The following is a 23,115-nucleotide window of genomic DNA, read 5'->3' as shown; positions in this document are numbered from 1 at the left end:
CTCTCTATTTATAGCTGTTGAAGTGGGCTTTGAGCCTTCGTAGGCGCACTCAGCGCGACACCCCTCGCTCAGCGCGTGTAGATCGCGCACTTAGCGCGCATGTTGCAGGCTTAGTGCGTTCTTCTGTTGGATCGCAGCTTAGCGCGCGTGTTGCAGGCTTAGCGCGTTCTTTTGTTGAATCGCAGGCTTAGCGCGCACTTCTGTTAGATCACGGGCTTAGCGCGTGACACGCGCTTAGCGCGCGTATTGGGCTGGGCCTGCTTCAGATTTTCTTCTTTTCTTCAATTTTTCTGGCCTTTTTGCTTGTTACACCTCCAATTTTTATATCTGCAGCCAAAATTCAACAAAACATCAATTCTTTAATATTTAAGCGCAAATAACTGCTAAATAATTATTTTTAAAGACAATTTTGCCTTATTTTCTATTATCAAAATACAATTATTTAGCAGTTATCAATGCCTCTCATGTTGCACCCTTGTTAAAAAAAATAAAAGTTTGGGTGATTGCGAACATTTTTCTTTTTTGGGAAAACAATTAGGGGTCATTGGTGTTTTCATTTTGGAATTATTGTCAATGGTTTTTTTTTGGAGACAGTATTGTTGATGTAGACAATTATTTCACTTAAATTATCCAGTGGTTGAAGATTTTGGTCTTTTGTTTGGTTTCTGATTGCATCAATTTTTTTACATAATTTGCACTATATTTGCACAGGGTGGTACATACTGTTCTGCAATGCTACACAATTGTTGCATTATGCACTCTACATTTAGGTCATTTGCAGCAACATGCTGCATATTGCCTGCCCCAAACCACATTCAAGGACTTCTCATTTTACTGAAAGTGTTTTGGACAAAAATGTTTTAGTGTGCTGCATCACAATTTTAAGTGCTGCATAATGTGAACAATTAAGCTATGATCCTTGATTGATAGCAATATTGCAAGAATTAGGTGCAGCTATTGTGAAATTTTAGCTCTGTCCCTATACTGATACAAACTGTATTGTGAATTTTCTTTTAATGTTTCTCTTAGCCTTGATTTATAAAGTAATTTTATGTCATTTTTTGCTGTCGTTTTTGGAATGCTGTCATTATGCCTCTTAGGAGCATGATTTTGGACGCTGGTATTGGTATATTTTTACTATTTAAACTAATAATTTGGTTAAGATGACTGTCACTATGCCTCAGTCTCAAGTTACATGCTATAGTATATTTATACATGTGTAATGTTTAAAATGACTGCATGACCATATTACACATTTGTGTTCTACTTGTGAATCCTTAAAACAAATTATTCCTAACTTTTTTCAGCTAGCAATTTTTTTGAAGTAGCATCACAAACAGCCGTGGTAAATGTATGCAATCACGTGATTTTGAGAAAGAAAGAGACCTCGTATGTACAATCACCAATTGGTGGGTCCCATGGCATAAGCTTCACCAATATATGTTGCTAGCTGAAATTTGTTATCAATTTCTGAAAGGAACATATATTCTTCAGCACCAGATTTAGCATGACTAATTATTTCCAATTTCATAAATTATGCAATACACAATATGGACCCTTTCCACGGACGGTTTAACACACAGAAATAGCTACTTGTTTGATGAATTTCCAATATGTTGTTGGAATGCCTAACTGCCTTTTCAAATCGCATCCTAATTGCTATAGGAATTGACCTTATGCATTGGTTCTATCATAAATGGTATGCCACCAAAAATTAGTGGCGCAAGAAATGAAATAAGCATCTTTTTTTTTCCTTGGTCTTTTGAAAAGTCTAAAGATTACTAAAAAAAGCAAGGGAAGAATTGAAGAGAAAAAGAAAAGGTTATTGCAGTACTTATTAGTTAACTTCATAATTGGAGTTGGGAGGTATTAATGGAAAAGAATGGAGTGAAGAAAATTTAATAGGAAAAGGATCTTATTATTGTATTCTTGATAATTACTTATTGCAAAAACACTGAACCCCAAGAATCCACTAGTGTATATATATACACAATGAAAATGTAAATTAGGCAAGACAAATAAATATTGAGAATTTTTTTACAAGAGAATGGAGAGCAGTAAATAAAAATGCATCTGTGAAAATGAATGTTGGCATCTAGAGAATTGCTGCATTTTTTCACTAACAATAATGGGCAAATTCTGACCAAAGGAATTGCATTTGAACAGATATGCTATATCATATGGTTTAGCATTCTGTCAAAACCTCGTGACTAGAGGTTGGGCCTACTAAAATGAAGACTTTGTCAATGCACCACGAATTGAAAATGAATCTGTAGCTACCATCATCTAACCAATTATCATAAAATGATCTTCATCTATCTTCCATTCATTTTACAAGCTTGATTTTAGAACAATCAAACTAATTCATTGTCTGGTCAAAATATCATCTCCTGTAACATCAAAGAAAAAAGAGTATTGCCAAGAATACTATTGTCAACAAGGAGAAAGAGTATTGATCATCTCCATATTCAAAATATCATAATTGACTTCCTATATAAAAATGGTCGTACAGATATTATTTTATCGTTAAAAATAATCAATAATCAGCATCTAACTGGGACTGCTAGAGTTAGTTTGCCAAGAAAAGAAGGTAGGGGAAAACACTTTTGTCACCTCTCTTTTTAATTCCAATATTTGGTGCACCTGAATTAAGGTGCAGTTAACATGATTATGACATTTAGTGATGTTCGAATCAACTTATTTTGAAGAAATAATCACTTCTTTTTACCAGTTTCCTGAGATAACTAATGAAAAATAAGCAATCATTTTTCCAAATTTAAGCATTACCAAACATGCATTTAATGCAAATTGGAAACAAATCTAAGATGAGGCTTTTCATGTAATAGAGTTAATGCAAAAGCCAAACCTGATCACATATAGGACATGAGTCACTTCTTTCCATCCACTCAAGAATGCATGATAAGTGAAAATGGTGTTCACATTTTGTCAAATTTCTAGGATTTTCAACATCAAATTCTGCATTGAAAAAAAAATATATCAAATTATTATTCTCATCATTCACGTGGGAGAGAGAGGACTGATTCCTCTTGATTTGCATGGCTGAAACATGGAAAATCTCTGAAAAGATTACTTTTAATAACACAAGCAACAGTACCTTCAAGACAAATTGGACAGACATCCTCTTCTTCTGTCACTAATTCTTGAGTTACATTTGATTTTGATAGTTGTGCCTTCTTTGGAGATGTAGGAGCAGAATTGGCTTGAGCTTTACAATCTGATTCTTCAACATCTTCAAGTGTAATTGAAGTTTCAAAACTACTAACTGTTTCTCTGCCAGATTCAGAATCTGTTGATGCAGAACCTCCCAAGACCATATCATAAGGTAGAGGCACAGGAGGGGGCTGGAAAGTATCAGGCATGGATGCTTCCAGGTTCAAACCAACAAGAAATCCAGCATTGACTGAAGCATTCAAGCCATCATTAGATGTTAAAGACTCACGCTCTTCAAAAGTTGGTGGGCACTGCAAACAGGATTTTTTAAGCTTCAAATAATAAGCTCATCACAAATAATTATAAACCATAATCTAAAAAGAACAAACTGATAACCACACCAGATTACTGTTCTGGAAGTATTTATATTTTAAAATTGAACAGAATAATGAAAACAATCCATTTCATGCTTCAACTGAGCCACCTTCTAATTTGGCATCCCCCAGGGGATCATGCCTTGAAGTAAAAGAAAGAAGGAGCAAAAACAATAGGTCTTTTAGGTAGAGTTAGATTGCAAAGTATCCATAACAATTTTGTTCAAGTCAAGTCCATATTCTTTTCAGCATACTATCCATAAAGTCAAGTCCAAGCATAGAAAATACAAATTGAATATGAAGGTAGGTATGGATTTTTATTTGATTTCCTTTGCATTTATCCACCAAAACTTAGAGGGCACAGAACCAATGTAATAGAATTGGTTTTTAAGAAGGAAAAAGAGAAATAATTCCATTTGAACAATAATAATATTCCATTATTTAGCTTCCGCCCATACATCTTCCCCTACATTCAATCCATGTAGCAGCTTTCCAGAATTCACTTTGAGCATCATGAATGTGAATTCTGTCAGCTGCATAACTTGATTCAACTATAACAGTAATATTCACTAGCTCTCCTTTTTGCAAGGAATCTGATATTTATGCTAGAAAAATGTGCTGCAGTCCAGAAAATGGCAATAAATCCATGTTGTTATATTCCTACACAGGAAACTGTTTGATCTTTTAATTAAGTGAATATTCAGGGCCATTGAATCCAAAAGAAAAAAAAATGAAAATAGTAATTTTGTAAACAAAATAAAGCAGAAATCATATATTATGAATGCAGTGGTTCCCCTATAGCAACCATTTTAAGGCTTTTAATAGCAAGTTGATTATGAAATAGTTTGAATTTTCCTTCAACAGTTCAGCAAGTAGTCCTTCACTCAATCATTGCTAATGCTAATGATTAATAGGGGAGGATGTTGAAAATAAAAATGATGGAATGAGATTACTAGATAGATTCTTATCAGCTACCATACAGTCTTAAGTTACAAATCAGGTAAGAGAGGATAGAAAACTACTAACATAGTAATACACTGGTGCCCCTTGCAGATGAGGTTTTCTGGCAGAACAACAGCAACCTCCCATTTTCCACTAATTCTTTTGTTAAATCAAAACAACGTCAATCAATCATAGTTTCATTCTCTTCTGGTATTTGACATCAAAAGGGGATCACATCAGAGGCCACCAGACTTTATACATCAATTCTGCTATGACAAGCCAAATAATAGTATTAAAGATTAATCCACATAAGAAATGAATTTAAATTTCATAAAGCCACAATTACATTGATAGATATTTCAAATTACACAAACAAACACAAGGTAAAACAGGTTATAGGAAGCCAAGCCCTACATTTTGAGAAATGATTATAGAATCCATAAGATTTCCATAGAAATTATTCTAGGTACATAATAAAGCCATATAGCATATAGATTATAAGAAAAAACTCATAATGTTCTCAAATTAGAATTAAAGTTTTACCTCAATACTTTGTGTAATAAAGGTTTATATTAAAAGCCAGCATAGGTTTTTCGGGGTGAAACTCCAATTCAAATCGGAGAACAACACCAAAAGCACCAAAGGAACTCCATCTAATCTTTGTACTAGATTATAATGGTTGCAATAGAATATAGACATAAATACCTTGGCACGGAACATCAATCTTCATGTCTATTATGACTGTATTTTAACAAAAACCATTAACATCCCAGTTACAGATTACTTGAACTAGCATATAAATTTTATCAAAAAAATAAACTTTACAAACAGAAAAACAATCCAAAGAATCAATACTATAGAAAGAAGAAGAGGGGCAGAGAAACAATCCAAAAAATTTACCATCAGACACACGGCATAACAGAGGAAACAACAGCTTGACCCACAAAACCAAAACAGCCCAAAACAACAATCCTTTTGAAAAAAACAAGAAAAGGGTGGAAAGTAAAAAGCATCACAACCAAATTTAGAGCATAAAACCCTATTTGCAAGGCACAAAAGGGTGGCAAGTAGATGACCAGTTACACTCCATGAAAGCTGAGAAAAAGCGAAGGATGCAAGCAAAATAGCTTACCTTTTGGAAAGAGTAGATGAAGAGAAGGGTGAGAAACTATTGAGGAATTGGGTTTCAGGAAGGTGGCTATGGCTTTGGTTATGGTTCTCTGTATCTTTGAATATTTTTTGTTTGTTTTATTCTCGTCGACATAACACAGTACAACAGTGGTATTTTCGTACGAGACTACTAGTAACAAAATTTGACAGCTGAACTTTTATGTTTGATTTATCATTCATGAAGAGAAAAAAAAAAAGTAGTTGCTAAAATTTATTTTATTTTACTTAAATGAATAAATTTTCAAAGTTTGAAATTTACTTATTTTAAAGATACAAAATTGAAATTAATGGATTAATTTATTATTTTTTATTAGTTTTCTTCCCAGAATTATTTTTAAAATTATTAATTTAACAGTTATCAAGCATGGTATTAAGAAAATAAAATGCAAATACTATATAATTTTGTAATAACTGAGATGACTTCGAAAAATAAAACAATAAATTTTGATGATGAAGATATGAGAATTTTGTACAGAAGGTTGTTGGTTATTTATTTAAAATATACATCTTAAAAATTAGAGTTGGGTAAGTAGTGAATATAAAATTATTTTAGATTTAATTATAATCCTTTAAGCATATGTATAAATAAAATTACAACTCTTTAAAGAATACACAGATATATATTTACAAATTATTAATGTTAATTTCTTATTTAAATAAATAGGTTTAAATTAAATCTTGAATTTATTTGTTTCATTAAGCACATAAACTCATGAGTTAAATTAAAATAATTTATGAATAGTTGAATTCTTTTATACTGCTACGTACTATATTCATATTTACATTTTACATTCTTTGCTTTTTTTTAGCTTCTATTAATTTGTTATAAATAAATATATTTTTTTTGGAAAGAAAAAGTGATAGTATTATTGTTAAGTTAATGTTTGTGAGAATATTCTGGAGTATTGAAAAGTAAGTTTTGATTAGGCAATGTTAGGTTAATGTTTGTGAGAATAGAATATTCTAGGTAATTTAGTTTAATAAAAAAAAAGTGTTGAAAGACGATTATAAAAATGTACATTTTGTATAAAAATGACCTGGTCGAATTAGGCTTTTTTGGTAAGTTTTTTTTTCCTTTTATCAATTACTTTAATTGTATTTAACTTTAAAACCTCAACTACTTAGACATGTTATGAGTTTTTATGGTACCCATCTTTGTTTTAGTTTTTTATTATGTAACATTTCAATCCTATCATGACTTTTATGCCTATTCTCTCGTGTTTTAGTAGGATCCCCACTTACATAAACTGGTAAAGGTGTTTGTCTTTTTTGCTGCTTTGGTTTTTATTTTCTCATTGCAGCCAAAGAAATTACCACAGAAGTCAACTCAAATAGTTTTCTAGCTTAGCCACTGGGTCAGGGCTGCTTAACAAGATAAAGACTACAACAAGTGAATTGGAATTCAAACAAACAGAATAACTTATGTTTCACGACTTTATGCTAATAAAAAAGTTATTAATGAATTGAAATTTCTTAACATATTGACAAATGACAAGTGCAATCACCCGACTGATTGGTGTAGTGGTTAGACACCTTATGCTAACACACTGTGGTGATCATCTATTTAGTGAAAAATCTCATATTTAATCTTTACCATGGGCAAAAATCCTTTAGGCTAACAACAATTATAATCCAACAAGCAAGATGCGTCTCTGATCAAGTTGATTGGAGGTACCCATGGCAACAAGACATAAAAATGACAAGTGCATTTCTATCAATTCATATTTCTAAATGCAAGAAATTCCCCTTACAATAATATGTATTACCAAAATGGTAGAATTTCCTTCACAATAATATAAGTGTGAAATATGAATTGGGAGGGGGGGATTGACGAAAGAAAAATCTTTTCAATCCACAAAAATTAGTCAAATTAATTATTTATTTAATATTATCATTTTTAATCAAGAAAATAAAGAAGAGAAATTTAGACACAACATCTGTATAAAAGCATGAATGTAATTCACAATTTTTCCTTTTAACTTTCAGTCATCAATATTAAAAACCTCGAAGGAAAAAAAAATTGTGAATACATTTATTCCGGCAAATACTTGCAAAATCTGTTTTGAATTTGGTTTAGGTTTTAGGAGTTGCAAAATGTAAACAAGAAGACCAACGTTGCTCTGTGTTTTTTCACTTTTTTGTATTGGTCAGCAGAAATTGAAGAAGAGAGAGCAAACATCCACACAGGCGTAAATATGAAAAATAATTTTGTTCCTTGTGCCTAAATTGAATTCATCGAGGAAACAAGTATTTTGTTACTTTCCAAAGAAAATATTTTGTATACTGACATAATAGGTAGCTTTTGTTTTGTGGGGGAGAACCTAATAAATAATAATTGGTTAATAAGTTGCTCAACTCCCCATGAATTAGGTTAGGTTGGTCTATTTCTAACCACAAAGATTACAGACTATAATATATCTGTATAAAGAATTTTTTTTTTCTCGATGACTCCTGAGTTAAAAACAAATGAAGATGACGAAATCCTCATTAATTAGCTTAACAAAATAAATGCAATCTCTTATTCAAGTACAATTTTGTTTTGAGCTTGATTCTTTCTGTACTGGTATAAGTTATTTGAATTTTCAAATAATTCCTCAGCTACCACTTGAATTTTATAAAGCTGTGTGCATGGACGGCGGAACTTGGGTCCACATAACATTATCAAAATATTGATGTAAAATAAAATAAAATAAACCAGACATAATAATTATAAGGATAATAAAAAGAATTAGAAGATTCATACATAATAAACAAAAGGAACATTTGTTAGACTTCTAAAAATATCATCGAAATGTTAATATCATTTTATTTTTTTTATTTTATTAATGTTTTTATGTCAACCTTATATTTCATAGGTGTTGCAAAGTTCTCCATTTTTTAATTTTCATAAAATATCGAACTAGAGCAAGTTATAAAGAAACTGCTGGCGTAAATTAGATCTATCATGTTGAGTTATTTTTATAAGAAAGATCTCTAAATATGATACAGTTCAAAGGCAAGTTAACTTCTAAATCATAATTACATGAACAAAGCTCCTTCATCCTATGACAAAAATATATCCGTAGTTTGATTCTTTATCCTAGACACAGTCATGCCAAAATTATCCTATAAAGAATGGCAGAAACAAACCTTATGCTGCAAGATTTACAAGAGACTGCTTTGCTTGGTCATTGTTTTTGGCATCAAAATTCAATAGCAGTAGCCACACATTCTTGAGCCGTCTCCACAACTTGCCTCAAAACACCAAAATTTTTAACAAAAATGATTTATGGACACTCAAACCCAATATACATACACCCAGAGAAAGAGATACAAGAGAGAAAAGTGTAGATGTAGTAAGAAATATGATGTGATAAGAAAATAGAGATAGGGATAAATGAAGGGTGTTGATTGAGTGTATACACTATGCAAGTATCCATAAACCATTACTCGGTATTCCATTTACTTTATTCTAACCAGTTCTTGGAAGTGAATCCTGATGAGTCAATTCATAGTTTCCATTTGTAGGAAGCTGATTCTCAGTATCCTCAATATTTGCTTTTGAACAAAGGAAGAAGAAAGAAGATGTGTATATTGTAATATGCCAAATGCTGTAAACATTTCAAAAGAGAGTAGTATTAGGCAGGGAAGACGAAACGAGAGAGAAATAAAGAGGATAGTAGTAATTTTGTAATACCTATGCCAAAACCAGTAGGTTTCACTGGTTTCAAGTGTCCAGCTTATTGCTGCCATGGCCAATGCAAGAAAACCAGCCAAGGCAAATGCCCAGTGGTACCGTCTCAAAAGTGTCTTGACAAGATTATAGAGCCACTGCTTTATAGTTTGGAAACTGCAGTTAAAGTTCATTACTATCACTTATTTAGTTATAAATGTAATATTTGAGAGAATGAATAATTGTGTTATATTTACATTACTATCACATATAATATTTATATACATGAATTACACAATCTCAATACCTAAAGTTTAGGGACTAGAATGAGCTATCTAAGGAAACTAGCAAAGAACCAAGGCAAACAATGAAATCTGATCAGTATCTCTAATATCTGCTAATATCTGTCAATATCTCAACAGTAGCTTTCTCCATAAATTACCTTGTTTGGCATCATTTCCAGAAGTGAATCATCCTAGATCCATTTAACTTGACACTCTTGGGCAACTTACTAGAGTGAATTAGGGAACATACTCTATACGGTAGCATAGAGCTAGATCATGCCAATCAACCCCAACAATGAGGGGCTTAAGGGTGGGTTCACAACAATGACTAACCAAGAATAGGCAGGGAATGCATAAAAAATTTATAAAAAAAAAATTCATTGTACCATCAATTGCTACTGTGTTGTTTGTAAATCAATATAATATTGTATATCTTATTGAAACAAATTTATATCTAAGTTCAGAGAACTTACCAGTGAGAGAAATTAAATGAGATTCCAATTGAAAAGGAAAGGGACCTATACTTTGTTGAGATTTCTATCAACCATCCAATAAACAAACCAAGAGCACCAATCACAATTACAAGAATAACATTGGAAGACCTGCACAATTCAGCAAAGATAAATATGAAAAATACTTAAACACCTTTAGTGGTTGGTTGGCTGTGCCTAAATTGCCAGTCTACTAGTTCATGTACCTGGTTGCTTTTGTTGCAGCCATTAGGGCAGTAAGGATAGCAACAGCTGTGTGGATTGCTCTCTTAAGTACTTCATCAATGGTAGCTAGATAAAGGAAAGTGCTAATCACAGCCATGAAAGAGAGCCAGAAGTCCATGAACTGAAACATTGATATGTAAAGCCATTGTACTTACATTCTCAGAAACATAAATATAGCCATTTTGTATTATGTTGTATTTAGGGTCACCGGTCATTCTATGAAATCTATTTTTTGCTTCTCATCCATCCAAGCATGTATACATGTTAAATATGATTGATGCCCAAGGCTCATGCTTCCACAGCATAATTCATTCCATTAGATAGTCAAATTACAATGGTCTATTTAAGTTTGTAGCACCTATGCCAATGGCATAACATTTCTACTTCCAAAAATTCTCTATATATTTTCAGAAAGAGTAATACTGGAGGTGAAGCTCTAACCTGTAAGACATTATAGTTCAATGCACACCAGGTTCCTACATCACACGCATGATATAGTCCACTTGAAATCCCACTGGATGTGTATAAAACCCATTCTGCTAATGCCTGCACAAAGGAAATTATTTGTGGGTTTTGTACCATAAAAAAGGGGAAACTATGGGTGCTGTATCAACTAAAAAAATCTATATGATGAAATAAGAGTTATCAATAGTAGCAATACTAAAGGGAAAGAACCACCTTCTTCCGAAGGGCCCAGTAGGCAGGAAGTATGGCTGCAGCATTTGATACAATGAGAAAAATTGATTGCCGTACATGTCCTATACAAATTTTTAATAACTGGATTAAGGAATTTGTACACCATATTAGCAAAATGAACCAACTTTGTCAATATGAAAAATGAGCAATCACCTTGATGTGTTACAATCTCAATGCTACAGTCGAAGCCTCCATGGTTTCGATCACAAGAGCAGAAGCTGACAGCAAAAAGTAAATATTTAAAATGGTCAACTCCTTAATAAGTTGGGGAACAATTGCAAAACATGCAACCAGAAAAGTCCACAATACGGCATTCGATTTTTTTGCCATGTGTCTCAATCATTACCAAGGTGTCTAGAACCAAGAAAGTCTTCGCCGAGGACTTTCTTGGTTCATGTCTAACAACATAAAGAAAACAAATAAAACATAAACACCACTGATAAATTAAGAACAAGCAAAGGGCCAAAGGTAAACCTGTACGATGTCAATCCACTAGCATCAAAAGAAAATTTACATTCTCCATGAGAGGAGCATCGTTTTGGGCATCGCTCAAGTGAAATAGACATGATAGTAAGCCCTTTCATGGAATCACTGCTGGTATTAAGATGTCTTAGACCAATACCCCAAGTTCCTTCTCTAGCATACATAATATAAAAATTAACTTTGTTATCACTTGAGTCATATAGTGTGAAAAACATAGATGGATCACTCCTCCTTGTCTTGTTAGCATAATAATAGTCCCAGCTATCAAGAGATGGTAATCCACCAAATCTAGCATACACTTCATAACTGATCTTCATATCTGAGGATAGCTGTATGTGAATATTTCCTCCAGCTGCACCACGAGGAATGTTCAGAAGAAAGTAAGTCCAAATGTTATCAGGTTCTCCACTGTATGATGAGTCGTCTAAAAGTGGCTCGAGAGGGAAATTGGCAGAATCATACGATGCTCCTCCAACAACTGGTAAATAATATGACTCAAAGGGGGTTGAACCTCTCCTTACAAATGTCTGCAGACAACCATTCTAATCTTGTCAATAATTTATTCCAGTGCATAAATATTTTTAATCATCAAGAAATAGAACTGATCTACACTTAGTATTAACCAACCAAGAAAAACTAATATTTCAGTATCCTGTTGGTAGTACATAGTACTTCCTTGGTGAAAAACACCAGCATTTTAATTTTTATACGAGTAATATTAGTATTAATAACCTGAACAAACTCTTGAACCCTTTTCTTTAAGCATTGAGCATAAAGTATTTTGAATCTCAAAGATATCAAAAAGAAATTTATCCCAGTGAAGAAGCCAATAAGTGAAAATGGTGTTCACATTCCTATGCTACATTCATCTCTACCAGTGTACATATCAGATGTTGCCAGAGTGGATAATTTGCTAACAGCCTAACAGAAAGTTTATATTAATACTTTAATGTTCTTTTACTTTTGTGATTTACAAGATATGGATACATATGATCATACTCTGATTCTACCTATAAAACTTGTAGCCTAAAATGCAGTTTTGTAGACTCAAGGAATATCACATGAACACAATTTAGAGTTCATTGTCATATGTTACAAAGAAATCTCTTAGAGTGTGTTTGGATGGGAAAATTTAAAATTATGAGAAATTTTAAATTCTAAGAATCTCAAATACTTCAATTGAAATTCTTTTATTTTCAAAATTTTGTATTTGGATAAAAAAAATTAAAATTATGAGGGTGAAAAAAATGAATGAAAAAAAAAGAGAAGATATAGTTGGTGTGCTAGTTATACGTGTTCTTTTACGCTCACACCCGATCGATATTCCACAAACTCAGACGGTGTTTCTTGAAGAAGACTGTAAGAAGAGAATTTCAATTTCTCACCTTTTAGAAGGAAATTGAAATTCCAGATTTTTAGTTGTTTAAAATTCTGTTTTAAAATTCCAAAATTTTAAATTCTTCACAAAAAAACATCCAAACAATGAATTCTAGATTACAGAAATTCAAATTCTCTAATAAATTACTTTTCTCAGTTAAAATTCTCTATCTAAACGCACTCTTAAGGTGACAGAATCATGCAAAGAATTAGAATACTACCTGAAGCAAGTAGCTATCCATTGTACAATTTGGTCCAGCTTTCCCAAGTGGGCATTGAAGCACTTGAGATTCCACTGAATAGCAAACTCTTACACTGTTATCCTGAGTCTTTGTAAGATTGACTGGCACTATACTAATGTACCAACGGCCAATTAATGGTGAATGAATAACCAGTGGGCCTTTAGCAATATTAATGTTATAATCATTCGAAGTCACAGAAGGCATTGCACCATGGCGGACAAAACACATTAAACTAATATCATTTGATCGACTAACATTGAATCTGATATTTGCTGCCGTAATGATAATTTCTTCTGCCACATTCATAATATCCAGGGAGAAGAAGTTTGGCATGCCTTCATGAACACAAAAAGCTTCAAAATTACTTTTGCAGGTCACCAAACTTTCCAACATTGACTTGTTCATTTTAGCTTCCAAAGCATTAGAGACATCAGATTCTGCACATGAAAGTGGATAAACTGAACTGTTACAGAAATCCCCCCTCATCATTGAATTTGTGCATGCTTCCACACTTATATTAGCAATGAAGGAAAATGATGGACCACGGATAATCTGCAGAGACAGAGAAGTAATTGTTTATCCATCCATATGTGGTTAATGCATCAAGACCTTTGCTACGAGAGATAGGATGAGTCAAATAGAAATAAGTTACAGAATTTTATTTTAGCATGGAACGAATACAAAAAACAATATAATCAAATATTAGAGCTACTATCCAATCTGACATTGTATGCCCAGAGTACTACTCCATTTCTGGAAATTGCAATCTATTCTCTTGGCCTTAAAACCCACTTTCTAAGTTTTTGAATTTAGAATCTTTCCACTGGCTTTGAAAGAAAGTGGGTTTACAAAGAAATTATGTGTTACACTGATTTTTCATGCGAATGACAATTAAATTTGGTTCAAATGTCAAGCCCCTAATGAAAAAAATCACAAGTATACGCCCACATTGAAACATGGAAATTATCTTACTCCAAAGAGGACTCACTTGAAGAACAGAAATCATTGGCTGAAAATTCTATCATTAAGACAATAAAAATAAATTAAATAATAATCACAATATCTTCTTTTTCCAAACAATAGTTATATATTTAAAGTATTATTTGCAGAAAACTTAATTAATCACAGATTGAATTGTGTATTTATTAACAATATTATTATTTTAGATGATTTAGATTACAATAACATTGATTAAAACTTATAAATGTTGTCAACTGAATTGGCAATAAAGGGGTAAAAGTAACAAATGAAATCCACCACCAAAATCGTGATTAAAAAACAAAAATACAATTTATTTAGTTATGCACAGTATTGCAAAAAGGTAGTAACTTCGCCAACATTATATTAGCCCTACCAGTGTATAAATGTATTTAGAAGAGAGCATGTAAAGGATAACAAACTTTTTCAACAGTGATGAAACACACTTTGAATGTTCATATTTCTTTTGGATAAAAGTAACATTTGCACAATAAACCTTACCATCTTTGACTGCGTCCTTGTAGGTCCAATGCCATTGAAAAGACCAATGTACCAAACACCTGGAGATATCTGAAGAATAATTTGTTATGTTTACTGTCTATAATATTATAAAAGAACAAAACAAAATTCACTAGTGAACTAACCCTTCCCAACTAATAATAAGGGTGTTAGAGATATAAAATTAATCTTGTTCCATCACATAATAACCATTGCTCAAGGTAGAGTGGGCAAGTACATAGTCTGCATTTCAAGCCCTAACAGGCTCTAGGGGGGCATGTCGAAGATTGGCTTATCTTCACCTAATAGCTTAAACTTTTAAGAGAGTTGATCCATGACAATAGGAATTTCAATATTAAGGCAGGTATTTCTATGTTAAAAAAAGAAAATGGAGACACTGAGCAAGAAGACACAATGCCAATAAAAACAACTAACAAATAATGCTTCATGTAAAAGGGACCCATAACAATACCTGATTGTTTGTCAGTTTCATAGTGATATTTTTCTGCATAGGAAAGCACCGCTCCACATCTAGATCATTTATACCTAAAGAAAATGGGAAACAGAAAGTATTTATAATAGAGAGATGGCACTAGAAAGTTCAAAAAAAGATATTTTTCAATTTTTTCTTGTCAGCAAAGGAGATTGACAATGAGAGGGAGAACAAGTGAAAGGGGAGAATTGAAATCTGTTGTCTCCCTTTTCCTGTCCCTCTAATTGAATAATGACAAATCAGCAAGAACAATTCTCTTTTAAATGGAAATACCTTCACTCTTAGTTGTTAGTTTTTTAATAAGTCATCAACATTCAATTGCAAGGGAAATGAAAGGAAAAGGGATAGAAGATTCAAATCTCTGAAGTAGTACTGTCAAAGCATTTTGAAACAAAGAACAACAGGCAACAAAAAAAAATTATACATTCATGAGTTCAGTACCATCCATTACATGATAACCAAAGAAATCATCATAGTAGAGAATGTAAATTAATGAAAGAGGTGGAAAAACTGAACATGTTCAGTTGAGTCAAAACAAGAACCTTCTCCTTTAGAAATTAAGACACTAATTTAATAAATATTGGGAACTTGGTAGAGCTCCAACATTTCAATCATATTGATGGATTATAGGGTATACTAAAATGCAATTTCTTGGCCTTTCACAAAATGAGTTCATAAATACTTCTTAAAGAGAAATTTAAGACAAAATTTATGTTCTTGAACTTCAATGTAGAAAAAGTAGTACAATTAACTTTAGTTAAATGTATTAAGGTGGGTCCCCTACCAGAGGTGGCTGAATCCTTCAGAGATGTATTTAAGGCATCTGGCAGTGGAGGACTTCCATCTCTAAAGCATATTATTGGCAATGTGCTCATTGGAACCCTTTCAATTCTTGAGACATCCTGAAAATGATGTGTCTATGAAGTATGAATAAATGAGGAAAGCAAATAAACTAGATCCAATTAAAAGGAAAGACAATATCCTGAAGGGAACTCCATGGACTTTTTCTGTTGCACAGCCAGCAAGGACAATTTAAAAAGTTACATAAAAGAAGAAAATTGTAAAGGGGCATATAAATAGAATTTTTTTATCATCGAAGAACTATATCATTTGCACTTTTATGTCATACAATATGCATTGTAAAACAAGAGATATCAAAATAGAGAAATATGGAACCATCCAACAGTCACAACCATCATATAGATGCTACCTATCTGATAGGGACTTGGGTATTATGGGGGAGAATCTCACCACAAAAGCTAGCTGTCAAGGGGGGGAGAACCAAACCACTTATGTACTCTGTCAAGCATCCCATACTTATCTATGCGGGACTAAGGCACCCCATAATACCCAAGTCCTCTATCATAGCACCAACCCTAAGAGTTGATGCCCCGGTGACTGCATTCTATGATGTCTTTCTGGTCAGCCTCTTCATAGATAGCCCTTTCCAAGACATTGGCAACAACTCTAATACCAACTATAAGCATCCCCTAGCACTTGGGGAACCCTCCCTTAAAGGCTGGCCATTGTGGTTGTAGAACCCAAGGCATTATAAACCTCACAATAAAATCCCATACTTCGCAAGTGGGACTCAAGTCCTATGCCTTGCAATTGGATCCTAACATCCCACCACACTACATAGACCCCCAACGCTCATGCGAGCTGATTGCGCACTGACCCAGCTAGTCCTAGGAGAACACTGCAATGCTGGCATCACTGCTCGCTTGCAGCTGAAAATGGTGGAAGACTCTGATACTAATTGTCTAATTGATAAGAACCTTGGGAGATTCACATCATGAAAGCTACTGTCAAAGGGGGAAAACCTAGCCAAGCTACTCCATAATACCCAAGTCCCTATCACTTTCATTCTAAAGTGGTCCTATCTACAAAGAGGTTTGAATATACTTACAAGGTCTACATCTGAGTTCAATGCTATAGACAGTGCAGAAAACCATGGCGGCAAGTCAACTGGAGCAATAGAAAACATCAAAAGACAAGATCATCCATACGTCATCAATTCCTTATATATCTATAAAAAGATATTTATTCCATGCATGTCGAGGGGATAAAATGCTAATTTTAGTAAACTTTTGTGTTAGTTAACATTAAACTTCTTTTCAGATTATTTTTAACAATGAACCTTTTACAAAACTTTAATTCATTTAAAAGATATAATTTTTTATTAATATAGTTCGAATTTTAATTCCAAATTTTTATGACTCGGTATCATGGAGATATAAGGTTGATTAGGTGGTTAAGAAAGAAGGGAAGGAGGGAAAGGTTGCGGTTTCGATCCCTCTTGCCAATAGAACAAAAACTAACAAACTAATATTTAACATTTGCCGATAGAAAAAAAATCCTTATATATCTAAAATGAGTTGTTTTTAATCTTTAATGGTTTGTAAAAAAATGAAAGAATTCAAAACCATATAACTAATTGAGTAACCAAAACAGAAGGAAGGGAAAAAATTTAGCTTCTTCGGTGATACTATCTCACCTCTGTCTCCATCTGAAACTTAGCGAAAGTAAATGACACAGTTGATTATTTTCCATTTCTTGCTCATATAGGGATTCTAATGATGGTAGTTAGAATGCATTATATTTAATGCATCAGAAAATGTACTATGGAATTTAATGCATTAGAGAACAAATGAAAAACACCCAATCAAATAACATTATATCCTATGTTTCAAGTCAATTTATGGTTCTTACAGTGTTAAGGCTACACTGATAAAATACTGCCATATAATCTGTAAATGCACCCTGAAATTTCTCTCAGAATTATTAACAGAAAAGCATAAGTCTGGTAATTTAATAAAATCAACTCCTTCATAGCATAAAACAAGAAAAAAGAGAACAGTTACATTGATGCCAGTCTCCTAAAATTCCTTAGGCTTATATAGAAAACCAGACCAACAATAATCCTTAGGAATTCAGCAGACGAAGAAAGATCAAAGGAAAATTATTCTCCAAAAAATTCACCTTTACATTGAAATCCAATTGCAACCCATTAAAAATCAGACTAGATAGTGCTTCATGAACAACAAGACAAATAATAATCACTAAGAACAAAGGGGTCACTGCCAATAGGCTCACTCACCTCTGATATAGCGCAAATCAAAGGGCCTGAGCCTAGTCGCAGGGTATCTGAAGCTTGAAACAGTAAAGGTTTCACCTTCACCAGTGCCCACTTCATCATTTGCAGAGAAAAGGCAAAAGGAACAGGAAAAGAGCACCAAAACACTGAGAACCAGATTAGGATGATGACACCACAGAATCAAATTGAAACCCATGTTGGAGTGATTTTGAGGCAATTCTCACTCTCAGATCATGCAGACGCCAGAAAGTGAGTGACGCAGAAGGGTGTTGGTGGATGATTAATTAATTAGATAATAATGAGAAATCTTAGTTAGTGGGGAATGTGGTAGAAGACAACTAGAGAGTGGGAATTATGAGTCAGGGGTTATGTACTTAAAAAAAATAATCACACAATTGACACAAAATCTATGATACCATGAATATGATTATGATGCTGTTTGCTTAGTTAAAAGTCTTGTTGGGTTGACTTGAGTCGAAGGTGTTAGACCTCGGTTAATCAACCGGATCTGTGTGTTCTGTTTGGACTTTGGAATGTTCAGAACAAATGCTATTTTTGCATGTGAACAAAACTAAAAATAACACAACAAGAGGGAGAGTAAAATTAGACTTAAATTTTTAGTTTTTATAATTTAGTATTTTTTTTATTCTTATAAAATTATTTTTTATTTTTATTTTTTACAAATTATATTTTTTTCTTTTTATTTTTATAACACTTTAAATAATATTTTATTATTATTCAACATGCTGTCTAAAATATTTTAAGCTCTAAAAATAAAAACAAATATAATGTGCAAGAATTAAAAAAAAATTATATGAACGAAAAACAAAAAACACTCAATTTCAACAACTAAAAATATATTTAAATCATAAAATTGTTAAGAATATATTAAATAAGGACTTCTTTAGTAATAAAAATATACTTAATTCTACAATATATATGTAAATAGTAGTGTAAATAGTATTTCTAAAAAAATGTAAATATTAGTGTAAAAACTCATGCCGTGCACGAGTGTTATGCATGTATAATTTGTTTATATTATTCTTCTTTTTTTAAAATATATTTCTTAATTATTTTTAGTTTTATATAAGTATATGTTAATAAATAGATATATAAATATTTAAAATATGATAGTTATAAAAAATATTATATATATATATATATATATATATATATATATTAAATAGGTTTCTTGTATGAAAATTATGATGAGTATCCTTATTTTAGATAATATGTACATCCTTATTTTAAGAAGAAAAAAAACTCTATTTATGTGTGTTCAATCCTTATTTAATCAAGTATTAAATAAGTTTAACTGAATGCCTTCTTATTTTCTCAAGAAAAACATAATATAGGCATTCATATTTCAAGTAACATGTGCATTTTAATTATTATTTATATGTGTGTGCATATGTGATTCTTATTTATAAAGAATCTCTATTTATACACGACATTTTTTCAATGTTAAAGATTCTTTTCTCCCAGTTTGTGCAACTATGTGAATTAGTAACGGAATTCATGCTACTTCTTTCTAGTTATATAGCATTTATTGTCGTAATTTGTTTTTGTTTTATTTTTCTGCACAAGTATAATATAGCTTTAGAGAAAGAAACTAAAAAAATGTAACTTGAATTAATTTTATGATTTTCCAATTATCCATTGGTGAGTTAATTTTAAGAATACTTTTAGAATTACACTACAACAAATGCATTAAATGTGATAAGTAACAATAACAATTTCTATTACCCCTTCTCTAACCCTTTTTAGGTAAATAATAATTTCTTACATTTGCTCCTTTGTGATACTGTCTATTATTTCCATTTTCATGGTAATGTTGTTGCATCCCGGCTCCAAAGTCATTTTTTCAAATTCACTAATCAAAGAGCATTGCTTGTCAACCACCTTTTAGTTTTATCTTTATAATTAGAATATGAAATAATGTTTTTATTAAACTAAAATGTGGGTAATAGCTTTAAGTAATAGATATTCACAGAATATGGAAATAAACATTAAAACTACTACCCACACAATATATAAATATAAAAACGGATATTTTTCATATATGAATACGTGAATGATTATCATTAATTTATTTATTATACTACCCCACCCAAACCTGGTAGGTGTCATCCCCATCCATTATCTCAAGGAAAGGATGCCTATTGAGGAAAATTTTGGATGACTTAAAGAAGACTTGATTGAGATATTTATTTATGAAACTTGAAAAAAGTACTTAGAGAACCACTTTAATTAATATCTTCCCTAACCCTTATGGACACCATTCTGGTACTAGTATGTACCTCTTCTAACCCTTAGTGGGGTCAAGTAAGAAAATTTCAAATTAACAACTTTTTTTCCTTTTTTATTTCAGCCCTCTTCTCTGGACTTTAGGTGTTTTTAGCATTTTCATTGTCCAATTTCAGCCTTTTATTTTTCTCCAGATTGCAACTTTTTTAACCAAATTTCCCCTAAGATGTCCTAAGCAAATTGCTAAAGAAAGAAAAATGGGAAATATTTTGGACAAAACGAACATAAGCCCATGCATTTTCTGGTTTAAGATCCTTGGTAGCTAAAACTAGAAAAATGTGCTTGCATGCCATCTTTTTATTAAGCACAATCATATAAATATTAGTACTACTCAAGCTTACCAAATAAAATGCTACTGCCAATTATGAAAACTGACAAAAAAAACTACTTGAGCTAAGAGTGCTAAAATGTTCTGATGCTGGAAAAGGAAGTGCCCACTAATTGTGTGAAATATCACCATGGACCCTTTGGGGTACCATATTGTGGTTTTCATCCTCCTCATCACCATCACCATCCAATATCCCTTGAGTCTGCATTTCAGATAATTGCTGGAACCTTGCCTCTCTTTTTTTCTTGTTGAATAGTTTCTTGCCATAAATGGCACCAGCAGCAGCTCCTCCCACTGAAGAAACTGCCAAGACAGCCAGTGCCTTCTGCAATTGGCAATAGCACATGGTTATCAAATTGTAGGATGGAATAATAAGAACAACTAGATCTAAGGAAAATTTCTATCATACTCACATTGGAGTCACTGCTGCTGCTGACTTTAGATGATTTTGTGTCAGTTGAAATTGAGTAAAAATCTGTAGTAGAAAATCTATAGGGTAAGCCTTAATATATTAAGTTCTCTAACACATTAGTAACTATTAACTGTATAATGCATTTGAGATTCTTCAGAACTTAGGGTATTTTTATTCAATGCCATTAGCATAATTAAAAACCTCTTGCATGTTTGGATGAGTATATAAATAAAATAAATTAGAGGAATGTTTATGCAAGATCAAAACTTCTAGCTTGTAAGTTGGACAGAGTTTGAAGTCATTGTTCAAGATATTTCAAATGGTTAAACATGCATGTTTTAAAACAACCAAAACAAGTATATATTATCATATAACTCTCATCACTTCAACAGAATCAAAACTGGGTTGTGAATTGTGAAAGGAAGAAGGGAGAGTAGAACCTGTTGGTGTGGTTGGAAGAGAGCAATCAGCACTGCCTTTCCATTCAGAAGGGCACTGGCAAACATCACCTGTTTCAGCCAAGCATTCAGCATTATGGAAACAAAAAGTATGACCACAGGGTGCTCCAGAATGCTCACAATGCTCCCCAGCAAATCCTAGGGGACATTTGCAAGAGTACTTCTCTCCTTGAACAATCTCCTCACAAGTTGCCCCATGTTCACACCAGAAGGAGTTTGTCCCATCACACATGGTCATTTCTTCGTCACAAAACTTCCCCCTATAGCCTCAGGCCCCCAATAAATAATCTCATTCAGAAAGTTGACAAAATCAATGTTGAATCAAAAAGACTAATACTAATAAGATTCAGGATATGATATCAAACAAGGTCTTAAAAAACAGTCTACGCCTCAATTTCGGTCACAACGTTAAGGTTTTGGGGGTTACAATGACCACAACACGACCACAATTGGTCACATTTGTTTATAATTTCCTACGATATCAAGGATCATGACGAAACTACGATATCAACCGCAATTTAAAACCTTGATTTAAATATGATCATCGGAAGCAATATTGGAATTCTTTTCATTTAATTTTTTAAAAAGTAAGACCCTTTTACTTTGATAGGCCTAATTGATGACACAAAATTTTCCTTCCCACCCCTTAATTTTATTAATGCTAAAAATAATGAGATATGGCATTTCTCGCTTCAAGAAATTAATTAAACGAAGTATGAATGCTTGGAAGTTGAACTCAGTTTTTTACCCGAAGAAAGTTCTATCACCATTCAAGATGGTGGAAGGATCAGGGAGGTTGCAAATGCAGGCACCAGTGTTGTTGCACAGCCCAGTTTTGCAGCGATCATCATCACATTCCAAGGAATACACACTCAGTAATCCCAAAAGCAATGAAACAGCAACTACTTGACATATTCCTGTTGTGATTGACATTTTGAAGATTCTCTTTTTGAGAGAGAGAGAGTTTTCCTTCACTTTTTATTTCTTTTTCGTTGATACAGTGTTTAAGATCCGTGAGAGAGTTACTTAGGATTCAAGCAAAGATTAGAAAATTTGTGATGGATTGGTACTAGTGCCTACTGAGCTCAAACTTGGAAGAGAAGTTAAATATGTGAAAAAGGGGAAATTTTAATTTTAGTTTACCAATATTGGGCTTCACAATATCCTTAATCCTTGAATATTAATTGTTAGAACTTGGAATTTTCAAGGTCAACAATGGCATTTCTTGACAATAAAGTTCGCATGTGGTGTTTATTTGGATTTTGGAAGTCAAACCAGGTTGTGTTCTACTTTATTATGGAGTCTGATCCAAGGAACTTAAGGGAGTAAGATTAACTACTTTTTTTTTTTGTAAAAACTGGATTGGGTTGAGCAAAAAGTAAAGGCTGTTGGTGCGCACACCTACCAGTTGCTACCCAGCACCCGTTTTGCCTTTCC

General features: G+C 32.6%; 3 protein-coding genes across 6 annotated transcripts; all 3 read right to left on the bottom strand.

Annotated features, from left to right (window-relative positions):
- Window positions 1-1,902: 1,902 nt before the first annotated feature.
- On the bottom strand, window positions 1,903-5,763 carry LOC114394553 (probable E3 ubiquitin-protein ligase RHB1A). Of its 3 annotated transcripts, none has more exons than XM_028356164.1 (5): window positions 5,620-5,763; window positions 4,572-4,753; window positions 3,116-3,482; window positions 2,867-2,976; window positions 1,903-2,390 (listed from the first exon to the last, which is right to left on the bottom strand). In XM_028356164.1, exons 2-5 carry the CDS (start codon window positions 4,632-4,634, stop codon window positions 2,376-2,378), a joined length of 555 nt encoding a protein of 184 aa, XP_028211965.1. In that variant the 5' UTR covers window positions 4,635-4,753; window positions 5,620-5,763; the 3' UTR covers window positions 1,903-2,375. The 3 variants fall into 3 exon arrangements, with proteins under 3 accessions (XP_028211965.1, XP_028211966.1, XP_028211967.1); XM_028356165.1 differs by having other exon boundaries at window positions 4,572-4,756; window positions 5,620-5,753; XM_028356166.1 differs by lacking the exon at window positions 5,620-5,763 and adding an exon at window positions 5,388-5,565.
- Window positions 5,764-8,581: 2,818 nt separating this feature from the next.
- LOC114394550 lies at window positions 8,582-18,706 on the bottom strand. Of its 2 annotated transcripts, XM_028356159.1 has the most exons (14): window positions 18,177-18,706; window positions 16,986-17,044; window positions 15,861-15,978; window positions 15,056-15,129; window positions 14,587-14,655; window positions 13,087-13,659; window positions 11,480-12,015; window positions 11,159-11,223; window positions 10,988-11,067; window positions 10,751-10,855; window positions 10,291-10,430; window positions 10,067-10,195; window positions 9,334-9,486; window positions 8,582-9,247 (listed from the first exon to the last, which is right to left on the bottom strand). In XM_028356159.1, the coding sequence occupies exons 1-14, from the start codon at window positions 18,367-18,369 to the stop codon at window positions 9,109-9,111; spliced, it is 2,433 nt and encodes an 810-aa protein (XP_028211960.1). In that variant the 5' UTR covers window positions 18,370-18,706; the 3' UTR covers window positions 8,582-9,108. The 2 variants fall into 2 exon arrangements, with proteins under 2 accessions (XP_028211960.1, XP_028211962.1); XM_028356161.1 differs by lacking the exon at window positions 16,986-17,044.
- Window positions 18,707-20,687: 1,981 nt separating this feature from the next.
- On the bottom strand, window positions 20,688-22,733 carry LOC114394552 (delta-like protein B). The gene is made up of 4 exons (XM_028356163.1): window positions 22,427-22,733; window positions 21,661-21,938; window positions 21,222-21,283; window positions 20,688-21,133 (listed from the first exon to the last, which is right to left on the bottom strand). Exons 1-4 carry the CDS (start codon window positions 22,609-22,611, stop codon window positions 20,918-20,920), a joined length of 741 nt encoding a protein of 246 aa, XP_028211964.1. The 5' UTR covers window positions 22,612-22,733; the 3' UTR covers window positions 20,688-20,917.
- Between the last annotated feature and the right edge of the window lie 382 nt (window positions 22,734-23,115).

The sequence above is a fragment of the Glycine soja genome, chromosome 18, assembly GCF_004193775.1.
Source record: "Glycine soja cultivar W05 chromosome 18, ASM419377v2, whole genome shotgun sequence".
Lineage (NCBI taxonomy): Eukaryota > Viridiplantae > Streptophyta > Magnoliopsida > Fabales > Fabaceae > Glycine > Glycine soja.
The sequence above is the reverse complement of the archived record's forward strand: the minus strand, read 5'-3'. Positions and strand labels throughout refer to the sequence as shown.